General features: G+C 48.1%; 1 protein-coding gene across 1 annotated transcript in view; it reads right to left on the bottom strand.

Annotated features, from left to right (window-relative positions):
* The window catches only part of CNTNAP2 (contactin associated protein 2), a 1,678,538-nt gene that overhangs the window by 81,394 nt on the left and 1,576,128 nt on the right, over window positions 1-21,016 (bottom strand). The window contains exon 21 of the mRNA XM_083188543.1: window positions 5,689-5,782. Within this exon, the coding sequence (XP_083044669.1) occupies window positions 5,689-5,782 (94 nt within the window). The remainder of the gene's footprint in view (window positions 1-5,688; window positions 5,783-21,016) is intronic.

Raw genomic sequence — 21,016 nt, 5'->3', positions numbered from 1 at the left:
GCACATAGGGAAACAGCTGACACAGGTTATATTGCATTAACTAATACCCCTTTCACACCAAGAATCAAATTACCAGCTTAAAGCTTTTCAACCCGGTAATTCAGGGCCGGTGCAAGCCCCCCGCCCGCCCCAGCCAAAAAACCCCCCGCGCCGCCCGCCCGCCCGGAGGGGGGGAGGGTGCGGACAATACTTACTGCGGCACGGCGGGGGGGGGGGGGGGGTGGGGGTTGCGGCCGATACTGCGGCAGGCGCCCACACCCCCCCACCCCCTGGAGCGCTGTACCTGCTGTTACGATGCTATGCTGTACCTGCTGCGATGTACAGCTTCCGGGTGCTGCGAGTCCTCTCCGTCCTCGCTGAAATCCCCGCAGCAGGGAGCGGGCGGCGCGCGGGGGGCAGCGTTGATTGACGCCGGGCAGGAAGGGATGCTTTCTGGTACCTCGGCGGCTCGGTACCGCCCTCCAGTGGCCGGCGCCCTAGGCAAATGCCTAGTCCTGCCTAGTGGTGGCGCCGGCCCTGCGGTAATTTGCTGAAGAACCCAGGTTTTTCAGTGGTGTGAAAGGGTCAACACGGGTCTTAAATCCTGGCATTCCGACCTTGCTCTTGACCAGGGTCGGAGTGCCAGGATTCAAGACCCGTGTTGACCCTTTCACACCACTGTAACCCTGTTGGGAGTCCCCCTCCTATCATCCATGAATAGATTCTGTGCGCATGTGCACAGCGTCTATTCCTGCAGACAGCAGCTCACGGAGCTGCCGAGCATGCCCCCACAGTGGTGAAAATGGGGCGTGGCCTCGCGAAAGCATCGCATGTACAGACCATGCCACCTTTTTGCTAGGCCACGCCCCAGGAAATTCACTACGGCGTATGCACTATCCCTCCTCGCAGGGATCAAATGCTGGGAGGTATGATAGATTAGAATAGAATGTACTGATCAAAAACCCCATTATTTATTATGGAGAATCTCTATGGTGAGTGCAGAGCCTCTGTTATTTTAATTTAAATGTTGTTATGTTAACAGCAAGTATTACATACCTCCCAACATGACCCTCTCCAGGAGGGAAACAATGCTCTGCTCCTGGACTTCCTTCTTAATTTATGATTACCATATCTCCCAACTTCTGTGCTGATGAAATAGGGACACTCGCGTGGCGAAGCCGTGCGAGCGCCCGAAAAGGGGGCGGGCGTATGCAAATGAGGGTGCGGCTTATGCTAATTAGCCGCAACCTCATTTTTATACGAGAATAGACGCTGTGCGCATGCGCACAGAGTCTATTCTATTAGATTGGGGGGTCTCCCAACTGCCACCCCCCACAGCGGGACAATGCCTGCCGCTGGTGGGACAGCGGGACAGGACCCGAAAATCGGGACTGTCCCGCTGTAATCGTGACAGTTGGGAGGTATGGATTACCATCACCTGTGTTGAACAGGTTAATTGATAAGAAAGGTTTTTCAGCACAGGTGATGGCAATCATTCTCTTAATAGGGAAGTCCAGAAATAGAGCATTCTGTCCCTCCTGGAGAGGGTCATGTTAGGAGGTATGATTTAAGGGATTTTGCGATCATAAATCTGATAGGAGACAATAGGAGAAATGTGCTAGGAGTAAAATACTTTTTTGGGAAAAGACAATTTATTGCATTAAAAAATTACATGAAATGAATGGAAAAGTTATTTAATTTAGCCATGTTTCAAAGTCATACAGTATTATATTTTCTTTTAAAAAACAAATTCATCTTTTCACATCTACATTCAAATGTGGTATAACACTGCCCTCTACTGGTCTATACTGGTTGTTAATTTGCTTAAATAGGAGTTTTAAAATCAGACGCAGGGGGCGAAATGTAATAGGGTGCGTTTTTTTTTTTTTTGCGATTTTTCCCGCAAAATATGCCGTTTTCGGGCATTTCCCGAAAATCGCATATTTTATAGGGTGCGATTTGCGGGAAAAATCGCATTTTTTAAAGGTGCGATTTTTAGTTAGACTAAAAATCGCATCCAGATGTTTTCCCATTAAAAAGGATAGAAGTCGCATATTTAATGGGTTGCGATTTTTAGTAAAGCTTACTAAAAATCGCAAAAAAAATAGACCAGGTTCTGCCTGGCGCTTTTATCAGAAACATGCACAGATCATTGAGATCTGTGCATGGTTCTGTTGTAAAAAAATAGTTAAAACAAAAAAAAAGAAAAAAAACGGCGTGCGGTCCCCCCCCTAAGCATAACCAGCCCCGGGCTCAAAAAGCCGGTGCTGGTATCATAAAATCAAAGGAACAATCAAGTTGGGGTTCCCTGGATTTTATAAAACCAGCACCAGGCTCAAGGTCCGGCGCTGGTTCCCAAAATACGGGGGACAAAATGACTAGGGGTCCCCCGTATTTTAAGAACCAGCACCGGACACAACCAGCCAGCAGGGTAATGCCACAGCCGGGGGGAGACTTTTTATACAAGTCCCCCCGGCCAAAGCATTAACCCCCTGGCTGGTCAGCATGGGCAGGGGTCCTGGGGAAGTGGGGACCCCCCCAATGAAGGGGTCCCCCCCCTCCAGGACTTACCAGCCCATGCTGATAGTCCGGGGCTGTCCCCGATGCCCCTGGGCGGTGGGCATCGGGCTGATATTTGGTGTAAAAGAATAGATAAACTATTGTTTTTTACTGTGGCACTACAAGTGCCAGCAAGCCTCCCCAGCAAGCTGGGACTTGGAGAACCACAAGTCCCAGCCTGCTGGGCATTAAAGGGCCCGCTGGCACTTGTAGTTCCACAGTTAAAAAAATAGTGCACAAAACACACTGACACACATTTTAAATAAAACTTTAATACACACATTACACACATAGTAATACTTACCTATCTTCTTCCCGTAGGTAGCCCTGGTCCTGATGTCCTCCGGTCCTGTGTCGGCGTTCCTCTTCATGTCGACGTCCTTCTTGAAGTCGACGTCCCTGTCGGCGATGGCGTCCGGTGTCCGGGTCCGACGAAATCCATGGAGGAAGCTGTGGAAGGAAACCATACTCACCTGTCCCAGCGCGACGTAGTCCAGGTAAGGGTCTTGGAAAAAAAACAAACCGACACCCGAATCCAAGCGGACACGACGGAGACGCACGTGTGTTTGTTTACATCGTGCGGCTCCGCCTCCCGAATGCCGCTATTGGCCGCCTTGCGGCCTAGCGGCTCCTGATTGGCCGCTAGGCCGCAAGGCGGCCAATAGCGGCATTCGGGAGGCGGAGCCGCACGATGTAAACACCGTTGCGTCTCCGTCGTGTCCGCTTGGATTCGGGTGTCGGTTTGTTTTTTTTCCAAGACCCTTACCTGGACTACGTCGCGCTGGGACAGGTGAGTATGGTTTCCTTCCACAGCTTCCTCCATGGATTTCGTCGGACCCGGACGCCATCGCCGACAGGGACGTCGACTTCAAGAAGGACGTCGACATGAAGAGGAACGCCGACACAGGACCGGAGGACATCAGGACCAGGGCTACCTACGGGAAGAAGATAGGTAAGTATTACTATGTGTGTAATGTGTGTATTAAAGTTTTATTTAAAATGTGTGTCAGTGTGTTTTGTGCACTATTTTTTTAACTGTGGAACTACAAGTGCCAGCGGGCCCTTTAATGCCCAGCAGGCTGGGACTTGTGGTTCTCCAAGTCCCAGCTTGCTGGGGAGGCTTGCTGGCACTTGTAGTGCCACAGTAAAAAACAATAGTTTATCTATTCTTTTACACCAAATATCAGCCCGATGCCCACCGCCCAGGGGCATCGGGGACAGCCCCGGACTATCAGCATGGGCTGGTAAGTCCTGGAGGGGGGGGACCCCTTCATTGGGGGGGTCCCCACTTCCCCAGGACCCCTGCCCATGCTGACCAGCCAGGGGGTTAATGCTTTGGCCGGGGGGACTTGTATAAAAAGTTTCCCCCCGGCTGTGGCATTACCCTGCTGGCTGGTTGTGTCCGGTGCTGGTTCTTAAAATACGGGGGACCCCTAGTCATTTTGTCCCCCGTATTTTGGGAACCAGCGCCGGACCTTGAGCCTGGTGCTGGTTTTATAAAATCCAGGGAACCCCAACTTGATTGTTCCTTTGATTTTATGATACCAGCACCGGCTTTTTGAGCCCGGGGCTGGTTATGCTTAGGGGGGGGACCGCACGCCGTTTTTTTTCTTTTTTTTTTGACAACCAAAATCGCATATATGAAAATGCGCACATTTTCAGGACTGAAAATGCGCACATTTTCATGACTAAAAATCGACCTAAATCGCTGCAAATCGCATTTTTTGCCGCTAATTCGCATCTCATTACATATGCGAATTAGCGTCTAAAAATGCGATTTTTAAAGGTGCGATTTCTGGCGAGTTTGGAACTCGTCCAAAAATCGCACCCTATTACATTTCGCCCAGGATTTATCCATAGGTGAATATTTTTAGGCTATGTCGACAGGAGCAAAAATGTATATATTGCAATCCATGGATAAAACATAAAATAGGTAAAGCACCCTAAAGACTTTGATATTAGAAAAATTACCTGCTATAAAAAAAATGATCAGTGTTATATGCAAATTGTTTATTAAAGAAAACCTGTCTGCCTTGATATAATTAATTGTTTACATGGTGACTAGTGCAAACTCCCCTCCCCACAGAGTTCTGCTATGTTCCATATCCTGTCAGCATGCAGGACAACTCTCATAGCCCAATTTGCATACAGTGTGCCCTCTTTTCTATGGAGGCAGTATAGAACATCTACACTTTATTTCCCCCCCGAACACGTATACAGTGGATATGCAGTTGACATACGGAATGTCAAAACTGTAATGTTTCTGAATGTTAAAATTGATAATGATAATGTTTACAATTTTGTTCCTTATGTTGACATGTAGAAACTGTAGACATACATAATGTCGCCCAGTGTGTATGGGCCTTAAGAAAGACTATAGCAACACAGAGCAGGACAGTATAAAAACATTCTAGAACACTATAACATATTAAGCTGAATAGTAGCAATTAATTGTATCACACGTTGCAGCAAAGCCATCAGTGAGCATCCTTTGCCTTCAAACACCTTTTGCAGCATTAGCATATTTTCGCACAGCAGCTGTGTCCAAGAATGCTGTGCACTATGGCACTCACTCTTTCCTCTGAGTCAGGACTCGGAGTACCCAGTTGCTGTTTATTAATAAGTGGTGTTTTTCCTATGGCCTGCAGATTGAAACCCCCCTCCCCAGTAAAATCCATCAACATGCTCAGTGTCAGTTAACCAGATGCAGTTTGTGAATGGAATCCTATTGGAAGTCCTACCTGTCAGTCACCGCAAGGGATTTGCGCATGCGCAGCCTGGCCACCCCGCCCCTGTGAGGGCCGCCAGCTTCTATAATAACTGATCTATAGGCACTTGTTCTGTAAGATTCAGACTGGCGAAAGTGAAACATTTAAGAAAACTTCCAATAACCATCTTCATTCCTCTAACACCATTGTATTTCCCAGCAAGTGATCCAATTACCTCTGTTATATAGTGATATACTGAGAATAGTCACAGGTGACAAAGGATAGATGTATCTGCCATTGGGGAACTTCGGCTCTCTATAATATTTACCTCAGTGATTATTTCTTGCTGATGTCTTTCAATGTGGCCCATAAAGTACAGTCATTCTGAAGGTGACATTACGCTGCAGCAGCTGTATTTCATGACAGTGAAAAAATCACTTACCTAACACTCTTCCGAGAAAAAGGGTCTTTGGCCCGTTAAACTGAGTCTCAGATGAAGATGGGAGACTGTACGTTGCTGGAGGGTAATGATCAAGCTGAGAAACAGGAATGACAGAGAAAGAGAAGAACGTGAGACAGGAGAGTTTATATAAATCCCAGCAACATTGTATTTCATAGGATCAGCTCATATCATATTTTCCTGATGTGACTTTTCAGCACTAACCACAAGAGGTTGTGTCCTTGACAACGATGGTCAGCTCTTAATGTATGAAGAAGATACAGAATTTCCATACTATCTCTCAGCACAGAGACTCTCATTTGGGTTTACTTTATGCACAGTACATTTATTTTATAAGGCAGCATATATACAGTATACTGACACATGCATTTTTATTAAATATTGAAACTGTTACTGTTATAAAATGTACAAATAAATGTAGATTAATGACTAATGTTGAACTTTATGTAGCCAGTGGTGGTTTTCCCACTAGGCACAATGAGGTTCATGCCTTAAGGTTGCCACTTACTGGGGTTAGCACAGCAGTCACCACTTCATGAGGGCTCATACACAATTATTGTATGCAATTTGGACTAGATCACATGTGTTTTGCAGGGCCGCCAACAGGGGGTTGCTGCGGGCACAGCTGTCCTGGGCTCGGTCAGTGAAGGGCCGGGGCCCCGGGCCATTCATTCTGCCCGCTGCGCCCTCACTGATAGAACAGGTGTATGGCTGTACGCCCCCCCTTCCGGAAGCCGCTTGGTCCAGCACTCACCGCTCCTCCCCTGCCCGGCTCCTGTCATGTGCACACGCAGTGAGGCTTCTGGAGCTGCCTCACCCGGAGCCGCCACCCCGTCAACCAGAGCCGACCAGCTGTGTATCAGGTGACATCTGGGCTGCCGCATCGTACACAGTGAGTGTGTACAGCATATCTATATGTTATGTGTTTCTGTGGTTGTATGCTGTGTGTAGTGTGTGTAGTGTGTGTACTGTATGCATGAATGTATGCTGTGTGTGTCTTGTGTGTGTTATGTATGCTGTGTATGTATGTATGTATGTATGTATGTACTAGGTGATTCATCGCGCCCTACGGGCGCTCTTCACACCGTCGTAGGGGCTGCGCCCCCTTAATTTGTGAACATTTGCATATGAGAAAGATGGTTAGAATTGTATGAAAGATGCCTGTATTGCAACTTGAGTTATAGGTAAAATGTGTTAAATAGAGAGCATATGATGTGGAAGGGGGTGTGTATTGTTTTGTTTAATTAAAAAGCGGTTACAGAGTAAGATGTACATTGATAGTGTGGATGGTACAGTGACATTTGTGGGTGTGGGGGGGGGCTTTGTGTGCATGTTGTTTAGGTGTGTGTGTGCAATAGTATAGTAGGGTGTTTCTGAGTCAGCGGCTCCCCACTGGCGGAGGTCACGACACAGGAAAACAGGAGGCTGGGTAGTGATAGGGGTGTGTGGGCATAAGGGGGACTAAAGAGGAGGGTGGGAGATACTGTGCAGCTTCTGCCAGTGGGTGAGGGTCCAGCGTGGCAGTACAGGATGGTGGCCCTTAGTCAGTGTCTCCTCCTACTGGGTGGGAATTCGGGTGCATGAGAGCAGGAGGCTGGGCTATGAGGCATGATAGGGGCATGTGGGCAAAACAGCGTCAGCGACTCCCCAGTGGTGGAAGTTACGGTTCAGGAGAGCAGGAAGCTGGGTAGTGATAGGGGTGTGTGAGTATACGGGGAACTAAAGAGGGGCTTAGGGGTGCTGCCGTGGGTGGATGCCGTGAAATGCGGGAGGGGGGGGTCGCGGGGGGGGGTGTGGGTACCCCGAATTGTGGGAGGGGGGGGCGCGGGTGGGGGGTTGCAGTGAATCGCGGGAGGGTGGGTCGCGGGGGCGGGGGGTTGCCGCAATGAAAGGAGGGGGGGTCAGGGGTGGGGAATCGCGGTAGGGGGGTCGTGGGGGGCACCGTGAACAGCGGGAGGGGGGGCCCGGGGGGTTGGCGCGAATCATGGGAGGGGGGGTCGCGGGGTGCCGCAATCGCAGGAGGGGGGGGGTGTGTCACGGGGAGGGGCCGCGAATCGCGGGGGTGCCGCGAATTGCGGGGGGTGTGCTGCAAATCACGGGAGGGGGGTCGCGGGGGGTGCCGCGAATCGCCACAAGAAAAAATCAACACAGAAAGTTCAACACATGTAAATGTTGACATAAGTGTGGCACTTTATCGGTGTCCATGTCGACACATGAGAATGAATATGAAAACATTAAAAAAAAGAAAAATAAATCTTCAAAAACTCATGTCAACCTTTTTCATTGTCGACCATAGCCGTGCCAGTGTTTTGCATGTGCCATTTAATCCTGGGGTTGCCGTGAATTGGGCGCGGGGGTGGGGGGGAGGGAGGAGGTGAGGGGTGTCCGCGAATCACGGGAGGAGGGGTCGTGGGTGGATGCCGTGAATTGCGGGAGGGGGGGTCGCGGGGGGGGGTGTGGGTGCCGCGAATTGTAGGGGGGGGGTGTCGCGGGGGGGTTGCAGTGAATCGCAGGAGGGTGGGTCGCGGGGGCGGGGGGTTGCCGCAATGACAGGAGGGGTGGTCAGGGGTGGGGAATCGCGGTAGGGGGGGTCGTGGGGGGCACCGTGAACCGCGGGAGGGGGGGCCCGGGGGGTTGGCGCGAATCGTGGGAGGGGGGGTCGCGGGGTGCCGCGAATCGCAGGAGGGGGGGGGGGGGGGGTGTCACGGGGTGGGGCCGCGAATCGCGGGAGTCACCGGGGGTGCCGCGAATTGCGGGGGGTGTGCTACAAATCGGGGGGTGCCGCGAATTGCCACAAGAAAAAATCAACACAGAAAGGTCAACACATGTAAATGTTGACATAAGTGTGGCACTTCATTGGTGTCCATGTCGACACATGAGAATGAATATGAAAACATTGAAAAAGTGAAAAATAAATCTTGTCAACCTTTTTCATTGTCGACCATAGCCGTGTCAGTGTTTTGCATGTGCCATTTAATCGTGGGGATGCCGTGAATGGGGGGGGGGGGGGGAGGGAGGGAGGTAGGTGCATACCTCCCAACATGACCCTCTCCAGGAGGGACACATTGCTCTGTTTCTGGACTTTCTTCTTAATTTATGGATTACCATCACCTGTGCTTAAACACCTTTCTTAGCAAATTACCCTGTTTAAAACAGGTGATGACAATCATAAATTAAGATGGAAGTCCACAACCCAGCGTTACAGCTCCAGACACACTTTGAGTGACAGATGTAGCCAAATATATAAGAGATATGTAGTGTGTGTGTTTGTATGTGTGTATGATATCTATGTGCAATACGTGTGTGTGTGAGAGAGAATACTGTATTTATGTATGCAGAGTGTGTTGTGTGTATGGGGGGCCCGGCCTAGAAATCAGTACCGGGCCCCACAATTTCTAGTGGCAGCCCTGGCGTTTTGCAATGCAATGAGATGAGATCTAGTACAAAAAGTAAGTGCAGCACATACTTTTTGAGCTGTGCGATGAGTTGTGTGCGGGAGCACCCAACAATTGTACCGTGTATGGGTACCTTAAGACTGACGGCCAGACAATTGTTTTTATTGTTGCGAATGGCAGATTAGGATTAAGGCACAACATTTTCCTATAAATTTCGGAATGTAGCACTGGCCGATGGGGGACTCCGTTATTATTATTTACAGTTTCTTATATAGCGCAGCAGATTCCGTTGCGCTTTACAATAGTAGACAGTGATAAAACAAACTGGGTTACAACAGACAGACTTGGAGGTAGGAGGGCCCTGCTGCAAGTTTACAATCTATAGGGATAAAGGAGGGAAACACAAGGACAGGCATCAGTAATAGCATAGCAGTCCCACCAAGTTACAAGTCCAGAAGGAAAGGTATATAATACATGAGTGCGTGTAGCAGTGGCGTAAGTTCGTCCCAGTTGCCCGGAGGCAAGATGTGTATGGCTCCTCCCCCCCCCCCCCACACACACACACAAAACCTTACATAAAGTTTATACTGTATGTCTGTTGTTAAATATAACAGGCATATATACAGTATGTATACAGTATATCTATATCTAGAGAGAGAGATAGAGATAGAACACATATTTCAGAACTCCAGAAGTGATATCAATGGCCTTCAATTAAAGGATTTAAAATTGCAGGGGAGGAGAGGTGCCCCCTTGAGAGCAGGAGCCCGGCGGCAGATGACTCCATTGCCTCCCAGAGTTCTGCCTCTGGCGTGTAGAACTTAAATATGATAGTCTTGCCCGAAGAGGTGAGTTTTCAGGGAACGCTTGAAAGTTTGGAGGCTAGCGGAGAGTCTTATTGTGCATGGAAGGGCATTCCATAGGATGGGAGCAGCCTGATGAAAGTCCTGTAATAGTGAATGGGAGCTAGTGATCCATGCAGAAGAGAGACACAAAGCTTGTGCAGAGCGAAGTGGTCGAGAGGGGTGATATTTTGTGATAAGTAGAGATATATCCTGGTGCAGTATGGTTAATAGCTTTATATGCTAGTAGAAGTGTTTTACCTCCATTGAGGTACTGTATGTATCGTTATATACTGTAGGTGCAGGGTGTGTGGGGTGGGAACCCTGTATACATTACTGCTATACCAATGATGACACTGAGCCTTCGGGCACAGCCTGCCTGCATTATGACTACATTTGCAGTAATGGTTATATAGCATGTATTCCATGCTTTGTGAGTTAGACAGTTAAAAGGCCAACACTGAGAATGCAGGCACTGCTAGGTCGACCAATGGATGGCGACCTGCTAATAATGGGATTTGCAGCATTTTAACAGGTTTACTATGATGTTTGAAGTGTAAACAGACACTGTAACAATGCTGTAAATTGCGCTGCTATCAGGGGCATAACTTCCAGAGGGAATGGAGTCCCCTACCTCCAGACTCCAAGCCCTGGTGGGCACCAGCATGTACTGCAGCACCTGTGTGGTTTACAGCAGGATACAAGTATTACTGCTGCTCTCTGAGCTCTGTTGAGGGGGGTTAGATGGGATTGGGGGGTGGGGGATGTGCACCAAATGCCAACATGCCTCTAGGCCAGGCATGTCCAAAGTCAGGCCTGGGGGCCAAATGCGTCCCTGCTGTCATTTCAAGCGGTCCACAGCCTCCATCTGGAAGCGGGCAGAGCATCAGATGTGGGAAGCACAGGACACTATAGGTGGGCCCCCCGGTGAGCGTGCCTTTACCTTGCTGTCTGCTGCAGTGAGGAGGTGCCGGCCACCACAGTCAGATGTGTTTGGCGTGTTACCCCTGCTGCTGCAATCGTATATCACCCTACTCCACAATCACAGTGACAGCAGTGTGTGGGGAGGGGGGCAGCAAGGGGGGAGCTTGCACATGTAACATTCAGAGCGGAAGAGGGCAGCAGCGGGAGCCCAAGCATCTCCTGTACTTGCAGTGCCTGCTTTGCCTCTCCCTCCTCTGGCTCACACAAGGGGCTGGGAAACATACAGAGAAGGGAGGGGGCAGAGTGGGGGACATACAGTGAAGGAGGGTCAGGCTGGGGGACATACAGTTAATGGAGGCAGTGATGGCCATTCAGAGAAGGGGGAGCAGGGGCAGGCTGGGGGACATACAGTGAATGGGGGCAGAGTGGGGTACATAGTGAATGGGAGTCATACAGTGAATGGGAGTCATACAGTGAGAGGGTCAGGCTTGGGGACATACAATGAATGGAGGCACTGATGGACATTAAGAGAAGGGGGGCAGGCTGGGGGACAGAGTGAATGGGTGCAGAGTGGGGAATATACAGCAGGGTTGCCGACCCTCCAAGAATGGCCGGGAGGATCCTGAGAATCGGGTCCTCCTCCTGGCCCCCCGGAAAGGTGGGCAACCCTCCCGGATTCTGGGGGACCCCCACGCCACCCCCCCCGATTGCAGCGTCTTCCCCCATACCAGACAGTGAAGAGACAGGCTGGGGGACATAGAGTGAATGGGGGCAGAATGGGGGACCATTCTGATGCGATTAATGATTAAAAGAATGTCAGGCTGAATGGTCGGCCCCCCACACATTTACACTTCACCAAATCTGGCCCTTGTCGCAAAAAGTTTAGACACCCCTGCTCTAGGCGGTCGGGATGAACTTACTCCTCTGATTGTAAGCATGTTGACATGCAGTGTTTGACCTAAGACACTAATGTGTCTGCATTCTCTACATGTTGACTGTCATAATAGGAGCTGCATACTATGATTTTAAGTAGACACCTAGGACCTTATTCAGGTCTGTACGCTCACATGCCAGCGCAATGTTTTTGAAATGCGCATGCAATGCTGGGCGTTCCCATGGAAATCGTCCCATGACATGGGCACCATGGGCGGGTAGATTCGAATGATGTGGGTGGTCCCCCACAGTCTGCAAATGGATGTTTGTGTCAAAAATCCATTTGCAACCAGTGCGTGAGAACACACGCTGCAAATGGGTGGTGGGGAATTCGCAGCCTTGCGAATCAACCAGAATATCCCCCATAAGCAGCAGCAATACAATATATACAGGTGTATATCACAGGTATTTCACATGTTTCCATAAAGGATTAATTTTCTCAATTGGAAAGATTGTAGCTAATTATAAAAGCTAATATATGGTACACTGGCACCATCTAGTGGCAAAAAAAAATACTGGGATTTAATCTTTTGTGATCCCTATTGGCAGAATACTTGTTATCTCAAATACCAACCCAACATTTCAGTTATAAATTACTACTGGATATGGATATGGATAAGTCATATCAAATTGTGTGGTACTTGTGAATTATCCGGGCGCCCGATTTTTGATCGGGTCCCAAAAAATCGCGTCGCATCGCGTGTTAACCAAATGGCATGCGATGCGACGCGACGAGAGCAGGACCCGATTTTAGCAGTGGACCCGATTTTAACATTGGAATCAATGTAAAATGGTCCCTGAGACCCGATTTTACATTTATTTCAATGAAAAAATGCCCAAAACCCACAAAAAGTGACAAAAGTGAAATCCCACCCCCATTGTTAACGCCACCCCACTAATGACGCCAACACGAAGCGTGGCGAGCGCAGCGAGCTCGCGAGGGGCGGCGGTACGCGTCCTCCGACCTTTTCATACCCCCACTATCCACGTGGGTGTGGAGTTGAGAACAGAATAGTGTGGCGAGCGCAGCGAGCCACCGAGCCCGAAGCGTGGCGAGTGCAGCGAGCCCCACGAGGGGACGCCGACACCTTCACAGCTATCCGCGTCCCCTCGCGGGCTTCACAGGTGTCCGCGTCCCCTCGCGGGGCTCGCTGCGCTCGCCGCGCTTCGGGCTCGGTGGCTCGCTGCGCTCGCCACACTATTCTATTCTCAACTCCACACCCACGTGGATAGTGGGGGTATGAAAAGGTCGGAGGACGCGTACCGCCGCCCCTCGCGGGCTCGCTGCGCTCGCCACGCTTCAGGTTCACGTTGATAGTGGCCTGGTTGTGAACATCCAATATCATTCATCAATATCATTCATATCTGACACATTAAGGACAACAGATGGGCCTGCATGAACTTCACAGTATCCTCTTCCGTCTTGGGGAGGCTGAAGATACTGCCCGGCAAAGCCATACCGTCAAATAGGATGAAAGGGGCAAAATGGGCCAATATCAAAAGAAATTTAATGAAAATTCCTGAAAAATCACCTCACGAAAAGTCTCATACACAGCACCACAGCAAACCACTTGTTATCTCCTGTCAAAACTCCCTCAGAGTGAAATTGTGCCAGATGTGGCAGAGGGCGGGATTACAATTGGGCGGGATGGGTTAAAATCGCGTCGCATCGCGTCGCGTCGCATTGTATACCATACAATAGCATACAATGCGACACGATTTTGTCTTCAAGGGAATTTCAAGGGAAATCGCGTCGCATCGCATTCTTAATGTACTGTCATAGAATTTCAACATTGTGCGCCCGGATAATTCACAAGTACCAATTGTGTAGTTTGATAAATTCACTACACTGGAAGAGTGCACTACTGTACAAGGTCCTAACCACACTATAGCTTAGTGTTTCCCAAACTGGACATTACTGAATCCTGGAGGTCACTGGAACTGTAAGGTACATACAGGGCCGTTTCTAGACAATTTTGCTCCCAGGGCGAAGAAATAAAAATGCGCCCCCCCCCCCCCCCCCCCCACAGAACATGGTAGTGAATAAAGTGCGCGCCGAAATAGGGGTGGGGCTTAACAAAAAGGCGTGGCTTAATGGTAAAAAGGGGTGTAGTCTAGCAGGAAAACAATCACCTTGCATCTCACTTTTGCAACCTGCATGACCAGACATTGGTTACAGAATTGTCATTGTCCTTACACACTTAAGTTGGCGGGCTAAAAATATAAAGGCCCACACAGTGACCTAGTACACCTCATAGATCAAGGCCAAACAATGACAGACTACTTAAATCATTATACACTGTTTATCTATGATACCAATTACACATTACGCCGCATACCATGATGACATTTACATATTACACGGCATACCATGATGACAATTACATATTACGCCGCACACCATGATGACATTTACATATTACACGGCATACCATGATGACAATTACACATTACGCCGCACACTATGATGACATTTACATATTACACGGCATACCATGATGACAATTACATATTACGCCGCACACCATGATGACAATTACATATTACGCCGCACACCATGATGACAATTACATATTATGCCGCACACCATGATGACAATTACATATTAAGCCGCACACCATGATGCCAATTACACATTACGCCGCACAGCGTGACGACAATTACATATTAGGCCGCACACTGTGATGACAATTACGCATTATACCGCACACCATGATGCCCATTAGACCCCACACCATGATGGCAATTACACAATACTCCCCACACACCGTAATGCCCATTACACATTATGCCCCACACGCCGCTGCCGCACAACTGATGCCGATTACTAGTGCCAGATATGCCCCCACAGTGTCAGATGTGCCAAACATATATGCCTCCATAGTGCTAGGTATGTCCCCCAGCGCCAGATATGCCCCCACAGTGCCACACATATATACCCCCACAGTACCTCACATATATGCCCCCACAGTGCCACACATATGCCCCCACAGTGCCACACATATATACCCCAACAGTGCCAGAGATATATCCCCCCCCCCCCAGTGCAGGACATATATGCCCCCCAGTGCCACACATATATACCCCCAACAGTGCCACATATATGCCCAGTGACAAACATACCCCCACAGTGCCAGACATATATGCCCCCAGTGCCACACATATATACCCCAACAGTGCCACATATGCCCCCCCTCACCTCTACCTGCCAGCACCTGCGGAGCTCAGCTGCATCATCTTGAGGTGTTCTGACAGCAGCTCCGTCCGGGAGTACCCACCCTGGTTGGTTATTGGGAGGGGGGGGTCTGGGTGCTCCGACCATGTGGTGTTGAATCACAAGCCATTTGGAGCTTACAGTCCTGCAGCCAATCAGGAGTCCCCGCTGCCGGACTGCAAATTCCAATTAGCTTGCAGCCAGCGCCACATTTAAAAAAAAACCTGGTCCGTTATGGCTGTCTCTATGCTGGGCTGCCCTCCGCTCTGTAGCGCCGTACTCAGCTACAGGGACTGGTCCCTGCTGTTTAATATATAACAGGGCTCTTTGCTTGAAGTGACGGACCTGCGCTCTGCGCAGACTCCGTCAGCGCAGGTCCCCCAAAGCCCCAACGTGTAACAATGGGTATGCGGACCCAATGTTACGCCACTGTTATGGAGTCGGGACTTAGCAGTCGGGGGCGGCAGGTGTCAATCACATTCCATCACACGGCAGCAGGTAACTGGGAGCGCCGCGCTGCCTGTCCCTGCAGCAGCGCCAGCACAGCCTCTTTTATACTTCGCGCTCCCTCAAGCCACCGCGGTGGCTGCCTGACTATTGTTACCCCACTCACTGCTGCTGGGGTGGGGGACGGTGAGAAGAGGAGGAAGGGGGGAGCTGCCAGGCGCCCCTGCTGTTTAACAGTGGCGGACAAGCCGTGCGGCGCCCGGGGCAGCTGCACGGCTTGTCCGCCTGTAGAAACGGCCCTGGGTACATATATGTATATAGTACAAAAGTTTTTAAGTACATTTCCTTTGTCATATTTAGTGGAACGTAGGTTCAGTGCCATCACCAATCTGTTACCTAAAAATAGAAACTGACTGCAAATAGATAATGCTGATAATAAAAATAGAGATCTTCGTTATCTTAATTTTCTGTGTGTTATGTCAATTTTACTATGGTTGATTTTAATTTTTTTGTTATCATTTCGAGCTTCAAGCAGAGGAGGCACACAAGGCAACTGGGGCACCTGCCTAGGGCCCAGCAGGTCCCAAAAGGCCCCATAAATTTAACCTGGGCATACAAAAGAGGAGTATTATGTGACTACCATGTGATTTCATGACATCACAGATCAACTTCATAATTTTTGCACTTCACTACTGAAAAAGAGGGAGAGGGCCCACAGTTAAGTTGCAGGGATATTCAGGACAGTTAAATTATTACATTTACAGAGGAGAAGGTCCTAATAGAACTATAAAAACTAAAAGTGGATAAATCATAGGGCCAGATGTGATACATCCAATGATACTAAAATAGCTAAAATCACTCAAAGGGGTTCTGATAGCAGCATTAACAGAATGATTCAACCAGTAATTCAATAATACTGAAAAACAGCGAATGTTGTATCACTATATAAAAGTGGAAGCAAGGAAGACGCAAACAACTACCGGCCTGTGAACCTCACATCAGTAGTAGGGAAATTGATGGAAAAACTCTCAAAAGAAAGAGTTGTAGATTATATTACAGGATCCCAAACAGCATGGATTTACTTAGGGGAGATCATGTCAAAAAAAAATATTTTTTGACTGCTTGACTAAAGTAATAAAGATATAGCTTATCTAGACTTTAGTATTGACACTCTCCCACATCACAGACTGCTAAATAAACTCAAAAGCATGGTATTGGATACTAAGATGGTTTAATGGATAAGATATTGACTGTAGGATAGAAAAGAGAAAGTTGTAGTAAATTGATTGCATTCACAGGAGGATAATGTTATGAGTGGAGTACCCCAGGGATCTATACTTGGACCAGTGCTTTGTAATATCTTTATTGCTGACATTGCAATTGTTATTGAAGGGAAAGTATGCCTTTTTTGCAGATGACACAAAGGTATGCAACAGGGTAGACACCCCAGGAGGTGTAAAACAAATAATTGATGATCTAGGTAGACTAGAGGAATGGTCAAGAGCATGGAAATTACAGTTTAATGCCAAAAAATGTAAAATCATGCACTTGGGCCTCAAAACTCCAAAGGCTAAATATAGTATTGATGGCACTACTCTATATTGGAAATACTGAGGAGGAAATGGATCTGGGAGTCACTATTTCAGGTGACTTAAAAGCAGGTAAGCATTGTAACAAAGCAACGAGGAAGGCAAGTCAGATGCTTGGTTGCATAGGGAGAGGAATTATCAGCAGAAATAAATAAGTAATAATGCCACTGTATAGGTCACTGGTACAACCTCATCTTGAGTACTGTGCTCAGTTCCGGAGGCCATGGGGCAGATGTATTAAGCTTTAACAAGAGATAAATCCAAGGGTGATAAGGAGAGATAAACGTCTAGCCAATCAACTGCTAACTGCCATGTTACAGCCTGTGTTTGAAAAAAGTCAGTAAGGAGCTGATTGACTGGACGTTTATATCTCCTTATCACCCTTGCATTTATCTCTTGTTAAGGCTTAATACATCTGCCCCATATCCCCAAAAGGATATAAATACTTTAGAGACGGTACAAAGAAGGGCAAATAAAATGGTAAATTGTTTACCCAGAAAGACTAAAAAATCTCAATATGTATAGTTTGGAGCAGAGAAGGGAAATTATAGAAACTTTCAAATATATCAAGGGTTTTAACAAGGTTCAGAATGTAAACATTCTTCAAATGAAGTATTAGAACATGAGGACATACACTAAAACTGGAGAACGGAGTATTCAAGGAAAATCTGAGCAAAGTTTACTTCACAGAAAGGGTAGTGGACAAGTGGAATAGCCTCCCATCAGAGTTGGTAGAGGCTAAGGGTGGAATATACTAAGCAGCGGCGGTACATACCGTCGCACATCTCGGAGATGGTCACCACATATGTGCTAACATATGCAAGGGGGGATGCTCTAACATCCGCGCCCCCTTACCGCCACCCATCGTCGGCTACCACATACATAATTATCGCATATGATCTAACATATGCAATAATTATCACAAAAGACAGCTCTTGCGTTAAAAGCTGTCTTTTGCATTGACCCGGCGATGAGCGGCGGGTCCCAGCGGCTCTCCCCTCCCTCTCTTACCTGCCTGCTGCTGCTGCAGGGGGGCTGGCTCTCCTCCTCCCTACACCCGGAAAAGGATGTAAAGTGCAGGGAGGAGGAGGTCACAGGTCCGGGCAGCACAGCTCTGTGCTGCTCGGACACAGGTGAGGGGGGGTCAGTGCAGGGCGGCGGGGGTCAGTACGGCGGTGGGTTGGTGCAGGGCGGCGAGGGGCCACGTTAGAAGCCCGTAGGCTTCTATGGGGCATCGCCAGATTTTTCTGGCGATACCCCCCACCGCGGTAACCTGGAGGGGGATGCTTAGAGCATCCCAAAATGCGGTAAAATACCCAGATAACGGGGTTTTTACTGCATTTTTAGTTAAAATAATCTCCCACGCAGTGAGCAAAGCAAAGGGCAACTCTCCCATTAAGAGCTGCCCTTTGCTATCCCCGGCGCGGCTTGGACTTCCTCATTTCTGATGAGGAAATCCAACTACGCACGCGCAGAGAAGCTGGCTGTAAGGCATGCAGGGTATGCTGGGAGGGATTTGCATTGGATCCCTCACACAGCAGCGCAGGTGCGTCGGGCAGCGCATTAGTGAATTTGAACAAGCGGTAAATCCCCCAAAACAGGGTTTTTACTGCATTTTTTGTTTAATACATCCTACCCTTAAACAGTGGAACAATTTAAACATGCATGGGTTAGATATAAAGACATCCTTATAAAGAAATATGGATAATATAGGCAGTGGCATAACTATAACAACAGCGCCCCGCCATTAATTTCCGCAGCCCTCCCCCCTAAAAATAAGCCCCCTGGTTAAATAAATTCCCCCCCCCAACCCTGCCTTACCGCACTGATGCTGCATGCCGTTGCCGCCGCCGCCAGATGTGTGGCTGGGACCCGCAGATCTACTAGTCTGCGGTCCTGGCTCTCCTCCTGGCTGGCTCCTGCAGTGCTAATGAAAAAAATAACTCACACAAAATGTCCGCCACAAGTGTTTGCTGTTAAGGGGGCGGACATTTTGTGTGAGTTATTTTTTTTCATTAGCAGCCAAGAGGAGAGCCGGGACCGCAGACTAGTAGATCTGCAGATCCCGGCCACACACCCGGCGGCGGCAACGGCAAGCAGCACCAGCACCAGCGGGGTAAGGCAGCAGGGCAGTGCAGAACATTGATATCCCCGCAGACCCCCAGCGCCCACACCTATTCAGCGCCTCCCCGCGACCACGGGGTCTGCGGGGCTATTATTACACCACTGCATATAGGTTTTAAGGGTACAATATGGTTAAAAAGGGGCAGACTAGATGTGCCGAATGGTTCTTATCTCCCGTCAAATTCTATATTTCTATGTTTCTATAGCAGGTCAGTGATTACAGAATTAACTTTTGAGCATCCATGAGCCCAAATATCTAAAGTATGGGGCAAACCTTTTTTGAAAGAGATATAGTGGGATGTCATGTAAATGCCGAATGTCCATTTAGTTTTCTTAATAGAAGATAATTTGTTAAAATGTCATTATGTACCTGATCTTAAGTGCAAGAGCCCCACGTTAACTTCTTTCAATTACAATAGTTTATATTACATATTTTGTGTCTTATTGAAAGTAATGTCAGGAATCAGGTTGCAAATATTAATACATTGTGTAGCTGTGCCCCACACGACAATAGGCACACAGGAGGTTCTCACAGTGAGACTGGCACCATTCTGAATGAGGGCTTGGCAAGATGCAGCTGTCTAAATATTACTAACACTGAGCATAATCTTCCAATTCTGTGCATGTGACAGCTTACAGACCTGCGCTGGAAAACAGCTAATGCTTGCTGATAGAGCATCCCTACATGGGCTTAATCCGACACTAATGTGATATAATTAAGCAACCAGATGGTTCCTGCTTATGAAAAGTGATCTTTTTTTAATATTTAAAAGTCTGCCTAGAGTTCTACCAACTTCTCCAAGTTACATCATTATGTTCATTTAAATGCAAAATGTGAAAGTTTGTTTCCTATTGTAGAATACATCATTTTTCACTACAGGAAGCTTTCACATTTGTTGCCAGTTCATATGATTAAATTTGCAGTTTTGCAATATTCGCGTTCCACACACACAAAAAAAATCTTGTCTGTACCAGTGGGGAATGCAGTCAAGACTCTATGAAATATGGGGATTTGTTTAATGAAGTCAGATTTTCCAAATTAGCTGATTTTTGGCGACTGTTTGTCTATCAGTTTAAAACGGATTTTTTTTTTTTTAATTCAAAGCCAATTTTGTGTCGGAAATGATATATTTTCTAATTTTCTGATTGGCAATAATAAAGGAACCAGTACATTAGTTCAGTGACAAAAATGTAGAAGTGTAGCAGGGAGCCATAACATCAGAAGCAAACTCATTATACAGCATCTAAAGCATGAGGGTAAATAGAGACAGGCAAACAAAGAAGGAAGACAGAAAATGCACAATATGGAAACAAGTACTCCAAAACAAAGGATGGGGTTAAGGACAGATGGCAAAGAACAGGGCTGCTGTCAGAGGATACAGGTGTAAGGGGCACAGACTGTCAAGAGTGCCTGACAGCACATATGATACAGGACACAACCTGGGGCACTTTTGAGGTTGGGTTGTCAGTGTTAGGGCAGTATGCTGAGTTAGAGCAGTAATGGGGAAGTATGTGGTGGAGATGCAGTGATGACCAGTATTTGGAAGAGGAGCAGTGTTGGGGCAGTATTGGGATAGAGGGCAGTGTTGGAGTAGTATTGCGAGGGTGGAGAAGTTTTGGGGCGATTTTTGCAAGGGGAGGGCTTTACTGGTTGAGCCAAGCAGCCCAGGGTGAAATCTGCCCTCACCCTCCTCCTCAGTTTAAGCATAGCAATACCTGGTGCAAGGCATGGCATATGCTCATTGTACCATGCCTTTTTTTTACCTAGAGTGTGTACTTTTTCCTGCGCTTTAATCAATAATAGAGTACTAAGTATTTGTGATTACTATTTTCACTGACCCC

Source organism: Crinia signifera, chromosome 5 (assembly GCF_055691185.1).
Source record: "Crinia signifera chromosome 5, ASM5569118v1, whole genome shotgun sequence".
NCBI lineage: Eukaryota > Metazoa > Chordata > Amphibia > Anura > Myobatrachidae > Crinia > Crinia signifera.
This window is presented reverse-complemented; position numbering and strand designations above follow the sequence as displayed.